General features: G+C 44.1%; 1 protein-coding gene across 2 annotated transcripts in view; it reads left to right on the forward strand.

Moving 5' to 3' along the window:
• Nucleotides 1-23,419, forward strand: part of LOC134358358 (collagen and calcium-binding EGF domain-containing protein 1-like) — a 221,731-nt gene that overhangs the window by 83,563 nt on the left and 114,749 nt on the right. For both annotated transcript variants that reach the window (XR_010020867.1, XM_063070488.1), the window contains exon 3: nt 20,821-20,873. Coding sequence is in view for 1 of the 2 variants with exons in the window: in XM_063070488.1 (XP_062926558.1) it covers nt 20,821-20,873 (53 nt within the window). In the remaining variant the exon portion in view is untranslated. The remainder of the gene's footprint in view (nt 1-20,820; nt 20,874-23,419) is intronic.

A 23,419-nucleotide genomic window follows, 5' to 3' on the forward strand; every position in this document is an offset into this window, starting at 1 on the left:
CCTTATCATAACTGTTGTCGGAAGAACCTCAGATGGTGACCAGGAGGCGTACAGGGGTGAGATTATTGGCTGGTTCAATGGTATCACAACAACAACCTTGCACTCAATGTCAGTGAGACCAAAGAAGTGAATGTGGACTTCAGGAAGGGGATGACGATGGAACACACACCAGTCCTCTCCAGGGTTCAGCCATGGAAAGGGTCAGCAGTCTCAAGTTCCTGAATGTCAACATCACTATCCTGGGCTCAATCTATTGAGGCAATTAGGAAAAAGGCACAACACTGGCTATATTTCATTAGGAGTTTGAGGAGATTTGATATGTCACTAAAGTCTATCGCAAATTTCTACAGAGGTACCATGGAGAGCGCCGGCTGGTGGCATAGTGGCATCAGTACTGGACTTCGGAGCGAAGGTTTCCGAGTTCGAATCCAGCCGGCTGCCTTGCACGCTTTCCTTCCGTGCTGGGTTGAGCGTCCAGCTAGCAACTCGGCCTCGTAAAAAAGAAGCCTGCTAAAAAACCACTGTCATAATGGCATCCCGATGACTCCACTCAGAGATAAGGGCTTTCTTCTTCACCATGGAGAGCATTCTAAGTGGTTGCATCAGTCTCTGGTATGGAGGAGACACTGCACGTGACTGGAAAAAGCTGCAGAGGGATGCAGAAGCTGCGGCCTCTCTATCATGAGCACTAGTAACCTTTCCATCCAGGACATTTTCAAAAGGCGATACCTCAAAAAGTTAACATCTATCATTAAGGATGCCGTCTCCCACCCCACCACCCAGGACACGACCTCTTCTCATAGCTACCATCATAGTGGAGGTGGAGGAGTCTGAAAACACACACTCAACATCTTAGGAACAGCTTCTTCCCCTCCACCTTCAGAGTTCAGGATGGACAATGAACCTATGAACACTACCTCACTATTTTAACTCCCTTTTTGTGCAACTTATTTAATCTTATGTATTTATTTCTTATTGTAATTTATAGTATATTTGATGTATTGTACCCTCCTGCTGTTGCGAAACTACAAACTTTACCACATACGTCAGTGATAACGAACCTGATTCCGACTCTTTTGGTGACGGTTGCTGGCAGTAACAGCTGTATGGACTTAGATCAAGGAGAACTGCGATGGAGGGATAAATTCACCCAGAACCTAGTGGACAACACTTGCCTTTCACCAGTGCCTCCCCTGAACAAAAACTTGCCTCTGAGTCGTTTATGAAAGAAATAGGAAGACATGAAGTACAACACAGGGAATGGTATCACTGTGACAAAGTTACTGAACTACTGTTGTATTAACCCTCTCAACCCCATTCTCCTGCCTTCTCCCTGTAACCTTTGACTCCCTTACTAATCAAGAACCTATCAACTCCACTTTAAATATACCCAATGTCTTGGCCTCCACTGCTGTCTGTGGCAATGATTTACTGCTCTCTGGCTGAAGAAATTTCTCCTTATGTCTATTCTAAAGGGTGCCAAAAATTTATGGGAGAAAACAGGAGAATGGAGTTGGGAGGGAAAATAAATCAGCCGCGATCTAATGGTGGAGCAGACTCAATGGGCCAAATGGGCTAATTTTTTTTTATGTCCAATGATCTTATGATTTAAGGTCTGTTTTCATGCTGTATAACTGGAAGATTCTATGATCCTCTCGAGCAAACAGGTACAAAAAACAAAACTCCTAAGGGTGCTTCACCTCTCATTAAATGAGAGTGCAGCTCAACAAAGGTTAGTTTATTATGAACATAGTTCAGTGAAACATCACTTGGCAGGAACAAAGGTACTGGAGATCTGAAACAAAAGCAGGGAATACTGGAATCACTCAGCAGATCAGGCAGCGCTCGTGGGAAAAGGAAAAGAGCAGATGACTTGGTTTAAAGGCCCTTCATCAAAACTGGAAAAGTGAGACTACAAGTGTATATCAAGTTGCAGAGGGAGGGGGGTGGAGGGTTTGAACTCCTCACCTCTGTGGAGCAGTTTGAACATTGCCTATAAAGTTGAAAAGACAGTGTTTGATAACAGAACAGAAAGGGTTAAAAAGTCTGGAACTCCATTTACTACCTAGATCATTAAAAAATATCCAACCTTCTCAATTACAGCTATTACAGTGCCAGTGACCTGTGTTCATTTCCCACTGCTGTCTGTAAGGAGTTTATATGTTCTCCTCGTGACCTCACGGGTGTCCTCTGGGTGCTCTGGTTTCCTCCCACATTCCAAAGATGTACGGGTTAATAGGTTAGGTGATCATATGGCTTATTAGGACAGAAGAGTCTGTTGCTGTGCTGTATCTCTACTTAAGTAATTAAATACTCATCAGCGAGTGAAGCACTCCAACTTGTTATAAGGCATCCGCCCAAATACAGCTCTAAATGCTCTGCCTCAACACAAAAACACTAGGTGATCAGCGCAGTTGTTTGAAATTCCACTTCTTTCTGGGGTTTTTCAAAGGACGGCAAGGAGCTCCTTGGTGCCCAGGCATTCCCCCACCAACAAATCAACTATGGATTGACTCTATACAGGATGCTCCGGGAGACTGCTGCTAACTTTTACTGTCTTAGAAGTTTGCGCAGACTCGGCATGTGATCTAAAACCTTGGCAAACTTCTATAGATGTACAATGGAGAGAATCCAGACTGGTTGCCTCACGGCCTGGTATGGAGATGCTGAAGTTCAGGAATATACTAACCTACAGAAATTAGTGGACACAGTCCAGTCAGACAAAGTCCTCCCTATCATTGAGCACGTCTACAAGGAGTGTCACCGTAAAAAGCACAATCCACCATCAAGGAGGCCCACCATCCACTCTATGCTCTCTTCTCGCTGCTGCCATCGGAGAGATGGTACAGGAGTCTTAGGTCTCACATGACCAGGTTCAGGAACAATTATTAACTATCAACCATCAGGCTCCTGAACCAGTGTGGATAACTTCACTCATCTCAACACTGAACTGATTTCACAGCCTATGGATTCACTTTCAAGAATTCTACAACTCATAGAAACATAGAAACATAGAAAACCCTTTGGCCTACAAAGCTGTGCCAAACATGTCCTTACCTTAGAAATTACCTAGGATTACCCATAGCCCTCTACTTTTCTAAGCTCCATGTATCCATCCAGGAGGCTCTTAAAAGACCCTATCGTATCTGCCTCCACCACCGTCGCCGGCAGCCCATTCCACACACTCACCACCCTCTGCGTAAAAAACTTACCCCTGCTGTCTCCTCTGTACCTGCTTCCAAGCACCTTAAAACCATGCCCTCTCGTGCTAGCCATTTCAGCCCTGGGAAAGAGCCTCTGACTATCCACACGATCAATGCCTTTCATATTCTCATTATTTATTAAACTTGCACAGTTTGTCTTCTTTTTCACATCAGTTGTTTGGTAGTCTTTGTGTTGTTTTTCATTGATTATATTGCAATCCTTTGTTCTACCGTGAACGTCTTCAAGAAAATGAAACTCAGGGAAGTATATGGTGACAGACGTACTTTGATAATAAATATACTTTGAACCTTGAGCAGAACAGTCATCCACAAAACAGAGACTGCACCTCTGGTTCACTCACAACAAGCTGGAGGAACTCAGCAGGTCGGGCAGCATCCGCGGAAAAGATCGGTCGATGTTTCGGGCTGGAACCCTTTGTCAGGACTGAAGAGGGAAGGGGCAGAAGCCCTATAAAGAAGGTGGGGGGAGGGTGGGAAGGGGAAGGCTGGTAGGTTCCAGGTGAAAAACCAGTAAGAGGGAAGATAAAGGGGTGGGGGAAGGGAAGTAGGGAGATGATAGGCAGGAAAGGTGAAGAAGGAATAGGGGAAAACGCAATCGGTAGTAGGAGGTGGAACCAAGAGGGAGGTGGTAGGCAGCTGGGGGAGGGGCAGTGACATAGGGATAGGGGAAGGGAGGGGGAGGGAATTACCCCAAAGGGCTGGAGACTACCTAGATGGTATATGAGGTGTTGCTCCTCCAACCTGAGTTTAGCCTCATCATGGCAGTAGAGGAGGCCATGTATGGACATATCTGAATGGGAGTGGGAAGCAGTATTGAGGTGGGTGGCTACCAGGAGATCCTGTCTGTTGTGGCGGACGGAGTGGAAGTGCTCGACGAAGCGGTCCCCCAATCTGTGTCGGGTTTCACCGATGTAGAGGAGGCCATACCGGGAGCACCGGATGCAATAGATGACCCCAACAGACTCAGAAGTGAAGTGTTGCCTCACTTGGAAGGACTGTTTGGGGCCCTGAATGGTGGCAAGAGAGGAGGTGTAGGGGCAGGTGTAGCACTTGCGCTTACAGGGATAAGTGCCAGGTGGGAGATCTGTGGGGAGGGACCGATCCCTGTGGAAGGCGGAGAGGAGTGGAGAGGGAAAGATGTGCTTAATGGTGGGGTCCTGTTGAAGGTGGCAGAAGTTGCGGAGGATATTGTGTTGGATCCGGAGGCTAGTGGGGTGGTAGGTGAGGACAAGGGGAACTCTGTCCCTGTTGTGGTGGCGGGAAGATGGGGTGAGAGCCGAAGTGCGGGAAATGGAGGAGATGCGGGTGAGGGCATCATTGATGACAGCAGAAGGGAAACCACGATCCTTAAAGAAAGAGGACATTTGAGATGTCCTGGAACGGAAAGCCTCATCCTGGGAGCAGATGCGGCGGAGACGGAGGAACTGGGAATAGGGAACGGCATTTTTGCATGTGGCGGGGTGGGAAGAGGTATAGTTGAGGTATAGTTGCACCTCTGGTTATAACCCTGAACTCGTTTTGGAACTTGTACGCTTGTACAATCAAGGGAGGAGAGGTGCACCTGTCACTAAACTCTGCTGTTACACTCCATGTGGAGTTTAGCTATAAGCCCCGGTCTCTCAGGAGCCCCTCAGCACTGCGCCAAGTCAGAGTCCGCACATGATCTGAGACCCCATCAATTTTAATCGAGGTAAAAAGATAGGAAATAATTTCTTTTTGACCAATTATTTTGCTTGAGTCTTTTTTTTACTTTCCAGGCATTTTTATAGATTTTTAATACAGAACACAGAACAGTACAGCACAGGAACAGGCCCTTTGGCCCTCAGTATTGTGCTGAACTAATTAAGCAACTGACTTCTAATCCCTTCTGACTGCACATGGCTCACATCATTCCATTCATCTGCCTAAGAGCCTTTTGAATATGTCTATCACATCTGCCTCCACCACTATGCTTGGCGGCACATTCCAGGCACCAGCCAGTCTCTGCATAAACGTCTGCTTTGAACTTTCACCCCCCCCCACCTTAAAACCTTAAATGCATGCCCTCTAGCACTGGACATTTCAACACTGGCAAAAAGATACTGGCTGATCTCTCTCTCTACCAACATCTCTCATAATTCTATGAACTTCTAACAGCAATTTTAATTTTAGTTAACAAGTTTAAGAAGAATTAGACCATGAGACCATAAGATATAGGAGCAGAAGTAGGCCATTTGGCCCATCGAGTCTGTTCTGCCATTCAATCATGGGCTGATCCAATTCTCCCAGTCATCCCCACTCTGCTGCCTTCTCCCCATACCCTTCAATGCTCTGGCTAATCAAGAATCTATCAATCTCTGCCTTAAATGCACCCAATGACTTGCCCTCCACAGCCGCTTGTGGCAACAGATTCCACAGATTTACCCCCCTCTGACTAAAGTAATTTCTCCACATTTCAGTTCTAAAAGGACGTCCTTCAAATCTGAAGTCATACCCTCTAGTCCTAGAATTCCTTACCATGGGAAATAATTTTGCCATATCTAATCTGTTCAGGCCTTTTAACATTTGGAATGTTTCTATGAGATCCCCCCTCATTCTCCTGAATTCCAGGGAATACAGTCCAAGAGCTGCCAGATATTCTTCATATGGTAAACCTCTCATTCCTGGAATCATTCTCGTGACTCTTCTGTGGACCCTCTCCAATGTCAGTATATCCTTTCTCAAATAAGGAGCCCAAAACTGCACACAATACTCCAAGTGTGGTCTCACGAGTACCTTATAGAGCCTAAACATCATATCCGTGCTCTTATATTCTGTACCTCTAGAAATGAATGCCAACATTGCATTCACCATCTTCACAACTGACTCAACCTGGAGATTAATCTTTAGGGTATCCTGCACAAGGTCTCCCAAGTCCCTTTGCATCTCTGCATTTTGAATTCTCTCCCATATAAATAATAGTCTGCCTGTTTATTTCTTCCACCAAAGTGCATGACCATACACTTTCCAACATTGTATTTCATTTGCCACTTCTTTGCCCGTTCCCCTAAACTATCTAAGTCTCTCTGCAACTCTCTGTTTCCTCAACACCACCCACTTCCCCACCTATTTTTGTATCATCGACAAATTTAGCCACAAATCCATTAATATCATAGTCCAAATCATTGACATACATTGTGAAAAGCGGCGGTCCCAACACCGACCCCTGTGGAACCCCACTGGTAACCAGCATCCAGCCAGAATGGCATCCCTTTATTCCCACTCTCTGTTTTCTGCTGACTAGCCACTGCTCCACCCATGCTAGTAACTCCCCTGTAATTCCTCGGACTCTTATCGTGCTCTTATCTAGCTTACCTTGTCAAAGGCCTTCTGAAAATCCAAGTACACCACGTCTATTGCATCTCCTTTGTGTACACTGCTTGTAATTTCCTCAAAGAATTGCAGTAGGTTAGTCAGGCAGGATTTTCCTTTCAGGAAACCATGCTGGCTCTGGCCCGTCTTGTCATGTGCCTCCAGGTACTCCGTAATCTCATCCCTAACAAACAATTCCAACAATTTCCCAACTACTGATGTCAGGCCAACAGGTCTATAGTTTCCTTTCTGCTGCCTCCCACCATTCTTAACTAGCAGAATAACATTTGCAATTTTCCAATTTTGCAATTTGCCAGAATCTATCAATTCTTGAAAGATCATCGTTAATGCCTAATATTATTTTCTTAATATTGTTCATTTCAATGTAATAGTTGTGAAATGTCTGTAAATGACAGAGGCTCAAACACAAATAAAATCAGTTATAACTTTTGTAGTATTTTGAGTTGTGTAATTGATCACTACTGGGAGTTATAAATACCAGTAGCTGCAGACAGATCAACCAGTACATATCTCTGTCTTCCTCTGTAAAGCAGGTTCTTACAACAGTAGGAAGGATTCTGTTTCAGATTTATTTATTTATCACATATACGTCAAAATATACATTTGTGTTAATAACCAACACAACCTAAGGCTGTGCTGGGGGCAGCCCGCTCACACATGCATTCCAGTGCCCAGAATAGCATGGCCACAATGTTCAGCAGGATAACACAAGCAACAGCAACAAAACAACACAACAACAAAACAAGCCTCTTTCATCCCTCCCACCCATCCACCCAGCCACTCACACACAGATAGTCCTCCAGCCCTGGAACAGGCAGTCTCCGGGCCTCCAGCCTCCATATGACTCATTGACTTGCTGACATTGGATCCACGACTTCCCCAATGGACGCGTAGGCTTGCGGACCCAGGGCTTCAGCAATCGGGCCTCGACTTCTGATCGACTTTCGGGATTCGATCTTTGGTATCAACCCTTTGACTCGCCAATGACAGGACCCCGAACTCCCAGCCTCGAACTCTGAACCCACCAATGACAGGACTCTGAACTCTGAACTCACCAATGACAGGACCCTGAACTCCAGACTTTGAACTCTGAACTCACTAATGACAGGACCCTGAACTCCAGACTTCGAACTCTGAACCCATCAATGACAGGACCCTGAACTCTAGGCCTCGAACTCTGAACTCACCAATAACAGGACCCTGAGCTCCAGACTTCGAACTCTGAACTCACCAATGACAGGACCCTGAGCTCCAGACTTCAAACTCTGAACCCATCAATGATAGGACCCTGAACTCCAGGCATCGAACTCTGAACTCACCAATGGCAGGACCCTGAACTCCAGGCCTCAAACTCTGAACTCACCAATGACAGGACCCTGAGCTCCAGAGTTCGAACTCTGAACCCATCAATGATAGGACCCTGAACTCCAGGCATCGAACTCTGAACTCACCAATGGCAGGACCCTGAACTCCAGGCCTCGAACTCTGGACTCACCAATGACAGGACCCTGAACTCCAGACTCGCTGATGATAGAACCCCGAACTCCAGGTCTATCCAGCAAAGCCTTCTCCGTTCCACTGCCTCAGCTGTCTATGCAATCCCTGATCACCAGCACTAAATTAACCTACTCCTCTCACAGTCTTGGTACCATCGATGTTGAGGAGCTGCCATTGGGAATACTGACATTTGCGCTCACACGTGAATGTAAAAGGAGACCTGTCACTATTCGAATAATCATTCTCCTCAGTTAAAAAAAAACAGTTGGCTGGAGGAACACAGCATGCCAGGAGGTAGAAGGACAGTTGGCATTTCGGGTTTAGACTCTTTCACATCAGTCCAGGCTAATATTTAACCTTCTGTCCAGATCATAGAGAGGAAATGATCTGTTCTCATTGCATTGCTGGGGGTGGCATCTTATATTGCAAGAGCTGGGTGAAGGAAGGTGAGAGGTGACTTGGCAGAGGTGTAAAAGATGGTAAGAGGTATAGATCGGGTATACAGCCAGAGACTTTCTTCCAGGGTGAAAATGGTTAATACCAGAGGGGAATAATTAAATAATTTTAAGATGATTGGAGGAAAGTACGAGGGCAGATGAGAGAGGTAAGTTTTTTTTACACAGAAAGTGTTGGCCACATGGAATGCCCTGCAAGGGTGCTTGCAGTGGCAGATATATTAGGGCATTTAAGAAACGCTCAGATAGGCAGATGGATGATAGAAAAACGGAGAGAAAGGTTAGATAGATCTTACAGTAGTTTATATGGTTGGCACAACATAATGGGCTAAAGGGCCTGTACTGTGCTATAGTTTTCTTCAAATACTACTTAATTGCTTGTTAACAACAGGAATTCTGAAGATGCTGGAAATTCAAGCAACACACATCAAAGTTGCTGGTGAACGCAGCAGGCCAGGCAGCATCAGTCCTGACGAAGGGTCTCGGCCTGAAACGTCGACTGCGCCTCTTCCTATAGATGCTGTCTGGCCTGCTGCGTTCACCAGCAACTTTGATGGGTGTTAATTGCTTGTTAAATGTCTTGGAATGGCCTGAAGCCATGAAGGGTACTATGTAAATACAATTCCTTTCTTTTAATTATTAACCTTTGACACAATAGGGAGTTCAGTGTGGGCACTTCAATGTGTTTTTGCAGGAAGAACATCATGCAAGACTTCTTGGAAATCTGCAGACGCTGGAAATCCAAGGCAACACGGACACAAAATTGCTGGAGGAGCTCAGCCGGTCAGGCAGCATCTATGGAAATAAATAAATAGTCACCATTTTGGGCTGAGATCCTCCACCAGGACCCTTCAATCTAAAGCATTGACTGTTTATTCATTTCCTTAAATGCTCCCTGGCATGCTGAGTTCCTCCAGCATTTTGTGTGTGCTGCCTTCTGTAGGTTAAGGTGCAGTTTGGGGCTCTTGTATTCCGGTAAACAATTGGCCTCAAAGGGAGCAGCAAGTTCAGGGGCCTGCTGAGGTCTTGAAGGCCAACCTATCTATGTCATAGGGGCCAGAAAGTGGGGATTCAGGCACTACTGAGACTTCGTTCCGCATCTCCTTGGACTGTAGTGCATCCAGGAATGAAAACATATTCTTAGTAAATGGGGTGACAGTGCAGCACATCATAAACTATTGTTAAGATTCCCAGATTCTTGCTAATAATTTTATCAGTGATGACTGGATCTGTTCCAGTGACTTCATACACTGTTGGACATTGACAGAGAGAGTACTCCTAAAGTTTTGTGAGTGGTGTCCAAGTGTCTTTCTGTGTGTCTAACAGTGAATTGTGAGCCTAACTATTTCCAAAGACATAAATTCCACAGCATCTCTCTGACCTCAGGAGGCCTTCAATGCTTTCGTTAGCTCATGAAGTGTTTCTTGAAGTGAGGTTATTGGAGTAATGTGCAAAACATTGTTATTTTGGGTTGTTCTATCACAGCTAGACGAACACTGAAAATTTAACCAGAAAAAAAACACGACACTGGGACACACTCAACGCCCAACACACACTCATCATTTTAGGAATAGCTCTTTCCTTGTTGCCATCACATTTCTGAATGGACAATGAGCTCTTGAGCACTACCCCAGTCTTTTTGTTCTCCTTTTGCACTACCTATTTAATGTATGTATAGTTATTATTGTAATTAGTATATCTTAAGTATTGTACTGTACTGCTGCCACAAAGCAATACATTTCAAGACATTTGTCAATGATAATAAACCTGATTCTGATTCAGAGGAACCACTTATAGGAGAGCAATCTGTTTCCATTAACAAACATTTTCATTAGCTAAAACACATAAAGGGAATAAATATTGCACAGTGTAAAGGAGATGGTGCTGTGCAGGTACAGAGCTAACAGTGCATTGTCCGGGAAGTAGTCAACTTGTTCAGTACAGTAGTCTAATTTGCAGAGGCAGTTGACCAAAACAACTTCTCCTATTAAAAGGATGATAATACACTCACTGGCCACTTTTTTGATGCCTCCTATAGCTAAGAAAGTGGCCACGGAGTGTATATTTGTGTTCTTCTGCTGCTGTGGATTATCTGCTTCAAAATTCCCTGTATTGTGCGTTCAGAGATGCTCTTTTACACACCACTGCTGCACCTTCCTGTCAGCTTGAACCAGTCTGGCCATTCTCCTCTGACCTCTCTCATTAACAAGGTGTTTTCGTCCACAGAACTGCTGCTCACTGGATGGTTTTTGTTTTTCACACCATTCTCTGTAAACTCTAGAGACTGTCGTGTGTGAAAATCCCGGGAGATCAGCATTTCCTGAGATACTCAAACCACCTCGTCTGGCACCAACAATCATTCCACAGTCAGCCATTTAGATCATATTTCTTCCCCATGCTGGTGTTTCTTCAGCCCATTACCTTTTCCACCTATCCCCCTCCCAGCTTCTTACTTCTGCCCTCTCCCCCACCCACCTAGCTTCCCCCTCACCAGGTCCTACATGTCACGTGCCAGTTTGTACTTCTCTTACCCTCCCCACTTTCTTATCACAGATTCTTTTCCAATGCAAAATCTCAACTGTTTATTCCCCTCCACTGCTGCTGCCTGACTTGCTGAGTTCCACCAGCATTTTGTGGGTGTTACTAAAGATGTACAGGTTGGTTGCTTGATTGTTTAATAGAAATATGGGGAAAATAATAGACAAGTGGTGTAAATGGGTTCTTCAGGTTTAATATCACTGGTGTATATCGTGAAACATAGAAACATAGAAAATAGGTGCAGGAGTAGGCCATTCGGCCCTTCGAGCCTGCACCGCCATTTATTATGATCATGGCTGATGATCCAACTCAGAACCCCGCCCCAGCCGTCCCTCCATACCCCCTGATCCCCGTAGCCACAAGGGCCATATCTAACTCTCTCTTAAATATAGAACTGGCCTCAACTGTTTCCTGTGGCAGAGAATTCCACAGATTCACCACTCTCCATGTGAAGAAGTTTTTCCTAATCTCGGTCCTAAAAGGCTTCCCCTTTATCCTCAAACTGTGGCCCCTTGTTCTGGACTTCCCCAACATCGGGAACAATCTTCCTGCATCTAGCCTGTCCAATCCCTTTAGGATTTTATACGTTTCAATCAGATCCCCCCTCAATCTTCTAAATTCCAATGAGTACAAGCCCAGTTCATCCAGTCTTTCTTCATATGAAAGTCCTGCCATCCCAGAAATCGATCTGGTGAACGTTCTTTGTACTCCCTCTATGGCAAGGATGTCTTTCCTCAGATTAGGGGACCAAAACTGCACACAATACTCCAGGTGTGGTCTCACCAAGGCCTTGTACAACTGCAGTAGTACCTCCCTGCTCCTGTACTCGAATCCTCTCGCTATAAATGCCAGCATACCATTCGCCTTTTTCACCGCCTGCTGTACCTGCATGCCCACTTTCAATGACTGGTGTATAATGACACCCAGGTCTCGTTGCACCTCCCCTTTTCCTAATCGGCCACCATTCAGATAATAATCTGTTTTCCTATTTTGCCACCAAAGTGGATAACTTCACATTTATCCACATTAAATTGCATCTGCCATGAATTTGCCCACTCACCCAACCTATCCAAGTCACCCTGCATCCTCTCAGCATCCTCCTCACTGCTAACACTGCCACCCAGCTTCGTGTCATCTGCAAACTTGGAGATGCTGCATTTAATTCCCTCATCCAAATCATTAATATATATTGTAAACAACTGGGGTCCCAGCACTGAGCCTTGCGGTACCCCACTAGTCACTGCCTGCCATTCTGAAAAGGTCCCGTTTATTCCCACTCTTTGCTTCCTGTCTGCTAACCAATTCTCCATCCACATCAATACCTTACCCCCAATACCATGTGCTTTAAGTTTGCACACTAATCTCCTGTGTGGGACCTTGTCAAAAGCCTTTTGAAAATCCAAATATACCACATCCACTGGTTCTCCCCTATCCACTCTACTAGTTACATCCTCAAAAAATTCTATGAGATTCGTCAGACATGATTTTCCTTTCATAAATCCATGCTGACTTTGTCCGATGATTTCACCGCTTTCCAAATGTGCTGTTATCACATCTTTGATAACTGACTCCAGCAGTTTCCCCACCACCGACGTTAGGCTAACCGGTCTATAATTCCCCGGTTTCTCTCTCCCTCCTTTTTTAAAAAGTGGAGTTACATTAGCCACCCTCCAATCCTCAGGAACTAGTCCAGAATCTCACGAGTTTTGAAAAATTATCACTAATGCATCCACTATTTCTTGGGCTACTTCCTTAAGCACTCTAGGATGCAGACCATCTGGCCCTGGGGATTTATCTGCCTTCAATCCCTTCAATTTACCTAACACCACTTCCCTACTAACATGTATTTCGCTCAGTTCCTCCATCTCACTGGACCCTCTGTCCCCTACTATTTCTGGAAGATTATTTATGTCCTCCTTAGTGAAGACAGAACCAAAGTAATTATTCAATTGGTCTGCCATGTCCCTGCTCCCCATAATCAATTCACCTGTTTCTGTCTGTAGGGGACCTACATTTGTCTTTACCAGTCTTTTCCTTTTTACATATCTATAAAAGCTTTTACAGTCAGTTTTTATGTTCCCTGCCAGTTTTCTGTCATAATCTTTTTTTCCCTTCCTAATTAAGCCCTTTGTCCTCCTCTGCTGAACTCTGAATTTCTCCCAGTCCTCAGGTGAGCCACTTTCTCTGGCTAATTTGTATGAAATTTGTGAAATTTGTTGTTTTGTAGCAGCAGTATGTTGCAAACGTAATCAAAAACTATAAATTACAATAAGAAACATATTTAAAACTTAAATAAAATAAGTAATACAAAGAGAGAGTAAAAAAATGAGGTAATGTCCGTGGGTTCATTATCCATTTGGAAATCTGATGGCGGAGGGGAAGAAGCTGTTCCTGAAATGCTGAGTGTGTGCTTTCAGGTTCCTGCACCTCCTCTTTGATGGTAGCAATGAGAAGAGGGCATGTCCAGGTTGATGGGGTGGTGGGGTCCTTAATGAGGAATGTCAACTTTTGAGACATCTCCTTTTGAGGATGTCCTCAAAGCTGGGAAGGCTATGGCCCATGATGGAGGTGGCTGACTTCTCAACTTTCTGCAGCTCTTTCTGACCCTCCTCCATACCAGATGGTGATGTAACCAGTTACATCATAGCACAGCTCTAGAAATCTGCAAGAATCATTGGCGACATATCAAATCTCCTCAAATGCCTAATGAAATATAGTTACTGTTGTGCCTTTTTTGTAATTGCATCGATATGTTGGGCCCAGGATAGATCTTCAAAGATGTTGACACCCTGGAACTTGAAACTGCTCACCCTTTCCACTGCTGATCCCTCGATAAGGACTGGTGTGTGTTTCTTCGACTTCATCTTCCTGAAGTCCACAATCAATTCCGTGGTCTTACCGATGTTGAGGGTGAGGTTGTTATTGCAACACCACTCACCCAGCTGATCTAGCTCACTCCTGTCTGCCTCCTCATCACCATCTCAAATTCTGCCATCAATCGTTATGTCATTAGCAGTTTATGGATGGCATTTGAGCTGTGCCTAGCCACACAGTCATGGGTGTTGAGAGAGTAGATCAGTGGGCTAAGCACTCATCTGTGAGGTGTGCCAGTGTTGGTTGCCAGCAAGGAGGAGATGTTATTTCTGATCCACACTGACAGATGCAGAGGGAGTTACAGAGGCCCAGGTTTTGATGCGAGTTGATTAGTACTGAGGGTATGATGGTGCTGAACACTGAACTGTAGTCAATAAATAGCAACCTGACATAGGTGTTGTTATTGTCCAGGTGATCCTAGGCCGAGTGGAGAGCCAGTGAGAGTGCATCCGCCTTAGTTGTCTTGTGGTTCTTGATGGTTAATTTGGACAAGGGTCTTGTTTCTGCCTGTGTGACTCAGCAGCTCCATGATGTGGCAAAGGTCAAACTGTGAAGAAGTAATAGGATTGAAATGCATTAAATTGACTTTATTTCTTACATCCTTCACATATGTGAGGAGTAAAATTCTTTATGTTACGTCTCCATCTGAATGTGCAATGTGCAAATTATGGTAACTTTTAATAAAGAGTGTGTACAGTAAGATATACAACAGAACAGCCAATATAGCCTAGAAATACAATTGTATCAGCATGAATTAATCAGTCTGATGGCCTGGTGGAAGAAGCTGTTCCAGAGCCTGTTGGTCCTGGCTTTTATACTGCGGTACCATTTCCCAGATGTTAGCAGCAGGAACAGTTTGTGGTTGGGGTGACTCGGGTCCCCAATGATCCTTCAGGCCCTTTTTACACACCTGTCACTGTAAGTGTCCTGAATAGTGGGAAGTTCACATCTACAGATGCGCTGGGCTGTCCGCACCACTCTCTGCAGAGACCTGCAATTGATTGAAGTACGGTTCCCATACCAGGCAGTGATGCAGCCAGTCAGGATGCTCTCAATTATGCCCCTGTATAAAGTCCTTAGGATTTGGGGATTCATGCCAATCTTCTTCAACTGTCTGACGTGAAAGAGGCGCTGTTGTGCTTTTTTCACCACACAGCCGGTATGTTCATACCAAGTGAGATCCTCGGTGATGTGGATGCCCAGGAACTTAAAGCTGTTCACCCTCTCAACCCCAGATCCATTGATGTCTGTAGGGGTTAGCCTGTCTCCATTCCTCCTGTAATCCATAACCAGCTCCTTTGTTTTTGCGACATTGAGGGAGAGATTGTTTTCTTGACATCACTGTGTCAGGATGATGACTTCTTCTCTGTAGGCTGCCTCATTATTATTTGAGATTAGGACAATCAACGTAGTATCATCTGCAAATTTAATTAGCAGATTGGAGCTGTGGGTGGCGACACAGTTGTGGGTGTACATTGAAGCACTAAAGGTCTTTGTCATCAGATTTCTGAATGGTCCATGAATCCATGAACCCATCATTACTTCTTTTTTCTGCATTATATACTGCATTTATTTTGTAATTTCTAATTACAAAAAATTATGAGAAGGCATGATTTTAAGGTGATTGGAGGAAAGAATAGGGGGAAATATCAGAGGTAATTTTTTTGACTAAAAGAGTGGTGAGCGTGTGGAATTCACTGCCGGGATGGATACATTGGGGACATTTGAGAGACACTCTTAGATAGGTACGTGGATGATAGAAAAATGGAGGGCTATGATGTGGGGAAGGGTTAGATTGCTCTTAGAGTAGGTTAAAAGGTTGGCACAACATTGTGGGCTGAATGGCCTGTATTGTGCTGTAATGTTTTATGTTCTATTATAATTTTATAATTATAACAACAAATTTCACACCATATAAAATATTGATACAGTACTGAGGAGCACACTCTCAAGTGGGCTTTCTGTTGTGAAAGAAGGGAAAATGAAGTTGAAGTACCAGAATATTTAGATAACAAAAGGCTTGAAGCATCTCTCCATTCAGTGGTGAACCATGATGATGATGCATGTGGCTACCACTGTTGCTATAGAAACCTGCAGTGCAAACTTCCAAATCTCTCACTCTCCTATAAGTGCTAGCTGTCCAAGACAAGCACAGAGAGTGTAGAGATGGCAATCCTATTGTCTGTAAATGCGACTAAATTCTCCCATTCCAGGAATAGAATTGTAATGTATTTCCAGGACATCCAAAATGGGGAAACTCCACATCTCCCCTCTCTTTGCCTTCACTGCCCCACAGTCTTTAGGCTTCATCGTTCCGCAGAACCGTTCTCAATGACCTTGACGCTTTTCCCCATTGTTAATCGCACCTGGACTCAACCAGCTGAGATGAATTTAAGTAAGTATCTTACCTTTAACAAAGACCCAACCAGTAATAAATTGCAGGCGCCAAAACCCAAGTGAAGTGGTGTTACTGATCTCCGATCCAGCTCGATTTCAACGTTTAAGAGAAATTTGGATCGATACATAGATAGAAGGGGTAGAGAGGGCTATGGTCCCGGTGCAGGGCAATAAGAGTAGGCAGTTTAAATAGTTTTGGCATGGACTAGAAGGGCCCAAGGGCCTGTTTCTGAGCTGTACTTCTCCATGACTATTAAAGGACCAATAATTTGGGTTGAGTCAAGTAAGTTTCTGTTATTCTACACTCTCAGCAATCATTGAAGCACTGTGAGAAAGCGTTTAGTCCCAGTGATAAAGGAAAGGCAATTCTCTCTGCTCAGAAAGCAGACCTTTCTCAGTCCAAGCATGTACTTAATTCCCACACTGAAGTTATTTTTGAATCTGTTTCTCCTGTCCCCTCTCTTTCCCAGCCTTTTCCCTACCCCGCATAACAGAAGCAACTCCAAATCTTGCAGTTCTTTCAAAAGTCTATCAAGTTAGCTGCCTGTTATAAATTATGTTGTATTGTGGCTGAGTGGTCTATGGTGCTGGATTAAGGCCCTAGTCTTCGCAGATGCTGGATGCCATCATGTGTATGTGTATTCTTTATGTTCTGCTGAACATGGTGGGCGTGCTTTGCTGGTGCTGGAGTGTGTGGAGACACTTGCGGGCTTAGCCCAGCACGTCCTCAGATTGTGTCGGCTGTTATCACAGATGTCTCGTTTCACTGTATATTTCAATGTGCCTGTGGTTATCTAATCTAATCTAAACAGAGACATGCCAGTGTAAACTAACTCGGATCACATTGCCCACTGAGGGTTTGCAGAGAGGCCCTGACTCAGTGACACTGGTGGATCCTGCAGGTCAGGGTGGAATCTGTGCAGCACCTTGTGGACAACCCTCAGCTCTGCAGCCAGCTCGATCAACACCAGAGACCGAAAACTAGCCACGTACTGCTTGATGGCCTGTCTGCTGTAACTAATGCTTACAATGTGTAATTAAGTTACTGAACCTTGTGAGTGTTTGCAGTTTATTCAGTGATCAAAACTCCTTCAGGCAGCGTCCCCATTGCTATGTAATATACCCTGTCCATTATTTTATGCTTGAATTACCCTGTTTCAGGTAATCTTCAAATCAGAATCAGGTTTTATTATCACCGGCATATGTCGAAAAACTTGTTAACTTTATGGCAGCAGTACAACACAATACATGATAAACATAGAAAAAACTGAATTACAGTAAGCATATATATGTATATTAAATAGTTAAAATAAGTAGTGAGGGAGTGTTCATGCGTTCAATGTCCATTTAGAAAGCGGATGGCAGAGGGGAAGAAGCTGTTTCTGAATCACCGAGTGTGTGTCTTCAGGCTTCTGTACCTCCTTCCCGATGTGAGGATGGCACGTCCTGGGTGATGGGAGTCCTTAATGATGGATGCCACCTTTCTGAGGCACCACTCCTTGACGCTGTCTTGGATACTATGGAGGCTAGTACCCATGATGGAGCTGACTAATTTTACAACTCTCTGCACTTTACTCTGATCCTGTGCAGTAGCACCCCTTCCCCTCACTGCCCACCATACCAGACGGTGATGGAGCCAGTCCGAGTGCTCTCCACAGTACATCTGTAGATGCTCTTGAGTGTTTTGGGTGATAAAGCAAATCTCCTCAAACTCCTAATAAGATATTGCCACTGCCTTGCTTTCTTTATAGCTGTATCAATATATTGGGTCCGGGATAGATCTCAGAGATATTGACACCCAGGACTTTGAAATTCCTTACTCTCTCCTCTTCTGATCCCTCCGTGAAGATTGGTTTGTGTTCCCATCCCTTACCTTTTCTGAAGGCAACAAACAGCTCTTTGGTCAAATAATCTTTATGTTATACTTAGAGATACAGCATGAGCACGCGCCAGCAATGACATCCGTGTGACAAATTAACCTGTACATTTTGGATTATGGGAGGAAACTGGAGCACCCACAGGAAACTCCCGTGGTCGCAGGGAGAATGTACAAACTCCTTACAGACAGCAACAGGAATTGAACCTGGGTCACTGGCGCTGTCTTGTAAAGATAAATATGACCATTTCATGTTCCATTTTAAGGTAGAGGAGAAATTTATCCTAAATGTCTGGACTAGGTTCAAGATTAACATGCTTAAGATAGTAAAATACCTCTAATGTACTTCCCAAGAACGCTCATAAACACTGGTCCACATTTTAAGAAAAGTACAGTGCATTTAAAAACATGTGTGTGTGTATATATATATAGATAGATAGATAGATAGCTAGGGTGCCTAAAACTTTAGCACAGTACTGTATTTGTCAATGTGGAGCGGAGAGCAAGTTTGTAAATCTGGTGGGAGGAGAGGATGTTAGGAAGGGCGGGTAGAGCACTTCGGGAAGGGTGTGGACAGATGGCAGAGGAGGAGTGCCAGGGGTGTGGGTGCAGACACACCCGGCCCTGAGACACCAGGCAAGCTCACTTGATTCCAGACAATTAGTTTATTGATCATTATAGAACATCTCTCTGGTGTTTCTCACTTCCTCCTCTCTCCCTTCCCCTTTTCCCAGCCATGATTCCTCTCTCTCTGCCCCCTTCCCACTCACAGTCCACAACAGAGACCAATATCAGAATCAGACTTATCATCACTCACATATATCGTGAAATTTGTTTCTTTTTTGCCGCAGCAGTACAGTGCAATACATCAAATTACTATAGTACAGTGAGAAAAGCACCTTAGCTATATATATATATACGTGCCTAAGATTTTTTTCATAGTAGTGTATATATCAGTTTCTGCCATTGTCACCAGTGTTAACCTGTATTAAAATAGCATGTTCAACGTGACAAGAAGCACATATCTACAGGATGCACAGCATCCTATACAGAAATATTGGGACAAATGCTTTGTTGAAGGAGTGTTTTACAGAGGAAGAACTCAGCTAAGAGTTTAAGGGCAAGCCTGTAAGAGTTAGGACCTGGATAGCTGACAGCACTGCTGAAATTGTAATGCAATGAAAAAAAAATACTAAAGTCATCAAAGTTGGAAGAAGACAGGTTTCTTGGAGCTGTGGGGGGAGTTAAGAGGACAAGTCCGACTAGAACACTCATTTGTCAATCAGGTGAAGTAATAGCAAAACTGCATGATCCAAATTGTCAATCAATTTCTGTCTCAATCATCTACATGCAAGCTGATGGCACAGTGTGGTGAATGGCATCTATCACTTCATCGATGCAGGAGAAAGAGGAGTGTTCTTGTAAAGGTGTTTTAAACCATGTGGGGCATAGGTAGGGTCAATGTGCACAGTCTATCAGGAACTAGAGGGCACAGGTTTTTTTCTGGTGTGTGCCTGCGTGCGTGCGAGTCTGTGCGCGTGCATCTATGATGATGTCTTTTTCTTGGCTTTTTACGAGGCGTGGAGCGAGAGAGAGAGACTGTGTGGCCACTCCTCACACAGACATTTCGCAGTATTTTCCCTTTAGTTTACGAGGTTGAGTTGCGATCTCGACACTCAACCCGGCACGGATGGAAAGCATACTCGGGAGCGGACCCGACTGGTTTCGAACCCGGGAAGCGCCGCTCCCAGGTCCAGCGCCAATGTCATTGCGCCATCAGCCGGCCTAGGGGGCACAGGTTTAAGATGAGAGGGTTGAGATTTAATTGGAACCTGGGGAACAACCTTTTCACCTAAATGATGATCTGAGGTTCAAAGGAAGTGATTGAGGTAGGTACATTAACAACATTTAATAGGTACTTGGGCAGAAAAATTGATAGGAACGTTTTAGGGGAGGGGTTCCCAACCTTTTTTATGCCATGGACCCCTACCATTAACCAAGAGGTCCGTGGACCTCAGGTTGGGAACCCCTGGTTTAGAGAAATATGAACCAAATGCAAACAAATTAGACTAGCTTTTATGGGTATTGTGATCAGCATGGACCTGTTGGGCCGAAGAGCCTTTTTCTTTGACCCTGTGACTTGATAATTGTTTATCACTCTAAAGCCCAGGAAAAGAGCTTTCCGTCTGATAGTGCTGGCCGTTATCATTCCGGCGTTGACCCAATAGGTGCATCCAGCAAGATCACTGGGAACTGATCATGAGTTGAGAAAAATCTCCTTCCCCGTTCTCATTCGGGAACACAGCCCACAGCCTGCCAACTCAGGACAGAGTCATAGAAACAGGCCTTTCCTCATCCCATGTAGCCTACACTGTCCATCAAACACCCATTTACACTTGCTTCACATATCCTACACTGTCCGTCAAACACCCATTTACACCTGAGCCAACAACCCTTTGACTTGGAGGAGAGCAGCTGAATCATTGAGATAAATAGGGTGAGCCAGTGTTCGGTCTTAAGTTGTCCACAAGTCTCAGTTCACCGCTTACTGTATCAAGAAGAAAGGATTTCACTTGCCATGATGCTAATTCTTGTGTTTCATTTGCAGGAAGAGATGTTGCAAGGGTTACAGATATGTACTAGGACAGTGTATCCCTGAGGGTAAGTTGGGACTTATTTATCCTCCTGTTGTATTACTCATTGTTTGCATGGTTTAAGAAACATCAAAGGCAACAATTCACCTGCAAATCTGTCGATCTACTGTATCCGGTGCTTTAGGGTGCATCCTCTTCTGCGTTGGTTAGACCTGATGCAGATTTGGGGTCCACCTTGTCAAGCAATTTTGCTCTTCCTCCACAAGAGGCAGGATCTCCTGGTGGCCCCCCATTTCAGTTCAACTCCCCAAGCCTCCTCTGTTGCCAATATAAGGCCAAACTCAGGCTGGAGGAGCACACCCTTTCAATTCTTTTATATAAACATTTTACAATGCCAGTCTGTACTAACCTCTGCAACACACACACACACAAACACACAGTGTAGGAGGAAGTCCCAAAACGTCAACTGTACTCTTTTCCAGAGATGCTGCCTGGCCTGCTGAGTTCCTCCAGCATTTTGTGTGTTGTTGCTCAGATTTCCAGCATTTGCAAATTTTCGCTTGTCTGTATTAACCTCTCCTATGATGGAGATCTGGTAATGTTCTGGTGAATTTCTACATAATTGCAACAGAATTTCCTCCTTTCCACCCCTTTAACATTGCTGGGAGCCACTATCTCTGCGGATCTATCCCGAGCAACATATTGATGCAATTACAAAGAAAGAACGCCCCTCACTATATTTCACTTGGATTTTGAGGAGATTTAGTACGTCACCAACGACTCAAGCAATTTCTGCAGATGTACCGTGAAGAACATTCTAACTGGTTGCAGCACTGTCTGGTATGGAGGGGTCACAGCATGGGATCAGAAAAATCTGCAGAGACATCTCTAAATGTGAAATACCCTTAGAGAGTAAGACCATATATTTTGGGTATATACCTCAAGAATGGTTAAAAAGAGATAAATATTTAATGAATGTACTGCTGGTGGCTGGTAAAAAGACACTTACCAGGAAATGGTTGTCACAGGAGAGCCCAACTTTAAATGCATGGATGGAAATTATAATGGACATTTACAAAATGGAGAAAATAATAGCATCTGTTAATCATAAGTTGGAACAATTTTATTCATACTGGAAAAAATGGTTTAACTACATAACACCTCATAGGCCTGATTTTATTCTCACAAGTCAATGAATATGTTGTAAAAAAAGATCACTCCCTACTCTGTACATAGTTTTCTTCTTTCGATCGTTCTTTCTTTCCTCTCCTTTCTATAAGTGTATACCTCAGATAAATATTATGTGGAGATTTGTGACAAATATGATTATATGATATATATGTACAGTATCTGAAATACATCTTATGGAAATGTTTGTTTGATGATGAAATTCAATAAAAAATAAATTACAAAAAAAAAGAAAAATCTGCAGAGGGTTGTAAACGAAGCCAGCTGCATCATGGGCACTAGCCTCAAAGGGGACAGCTTCTTTCTCTCCGGTATCATATTTCTGACTGATCCACGAACACAGTCTCGGTATGCCTCCTTACACAATTTATAATTTTAATTTTTATCGTAACTTAGAGTAATGTTTATGTCTTGCACTGTACTGCTGCCGCAAAACAACAGATTTCACGACGTATGTCGGTGATAATGTACCTGATTCTGATGCTGAACACCATCAGGGACGAAGCAGGCCTCTGGAAGGGCAGCTCACCAACAGAGCTAAACATTCTTCCCCTCCACTCCCAACACACCGTGATGGAGGAGCCCGAGCCTGCAGCCCTCTGCAGCTTCTTTTGATCCTGTGCATTGGAGCCTCCATAGCAGGCAGAGATGCAACCAATCAGGATGATTGCCAAGTGCATCTGTAGAAATTTGCTAGAGTCTTTGGTGACAAACCAAAACTCCTTAAACTCCTAAGAAAGTATAGTTGCTACTGTGCCTTGTTCGTGATTGCATTAATATATTGGGCCCAGGAGAGATCATCTCAGGTGAATTCATGTGTTGTACTCATTCAGACAAATGGAGGGTGCTCCATCACACTCTTGACTTGTGATGGTAGAAGGACTTTGAGATGTCTATGAAATGTACTGCAGTTTCTTGCTTGGTTTACACTGAGGGCACCACCCAAGCCAAGAAGAACATGAACGTGCAGACATCATCACTATGGAATGGATGTCGTGATGCCAGAAAAAGTCCACCCTGCTTGTGGATTGTTTGTCCTAGTCCTATCAGGGAGGAGGTTATGTAGCATCCATCCTAGTTATCCCCTCTATCTATAACCATCACTGCACTGTACTGTAAGCTCTCTAAACCATTTTTATTACTCATTTTATTTTGTACTTACTTGCTAGTGTTTCTGTATTTATGCACAATTTATTCCATATATCTACATCATGGCAAATTCCTAATACAGGTACATGTAAATGTACAGATATGGGGCAAGTAAAGTTGATCATTGAAATTTGCAGGGCCTGTTGAGACTGTGGTTAAAACAGCACAAGGATCTGTGTTGCTTACACTGAAGAAGTTTAAATCTTCTCTTTGACAAGGATCTGTGATATTCATTTTCCGCATTAGGGGTTGCTGACAAGGCCGCATTGTGCTTAT

The sequence above is a fragment of the Mobula hypostoma genome, chromosome 18 (genome assembly GCF_963921235.1).
Source record: "Mobula hypostoma chromosome 18, sMobHyp1.1, whole genome shotgun sequence".
In the NCBI taxonomy this organism is placed as follows: domain Eukaryota; kingdom Metazoa; phylum Chordata; class Chondrichthyes; order Myliobatiformes; family Myliobatidae; genus Mobula; species Mobula hypostoma.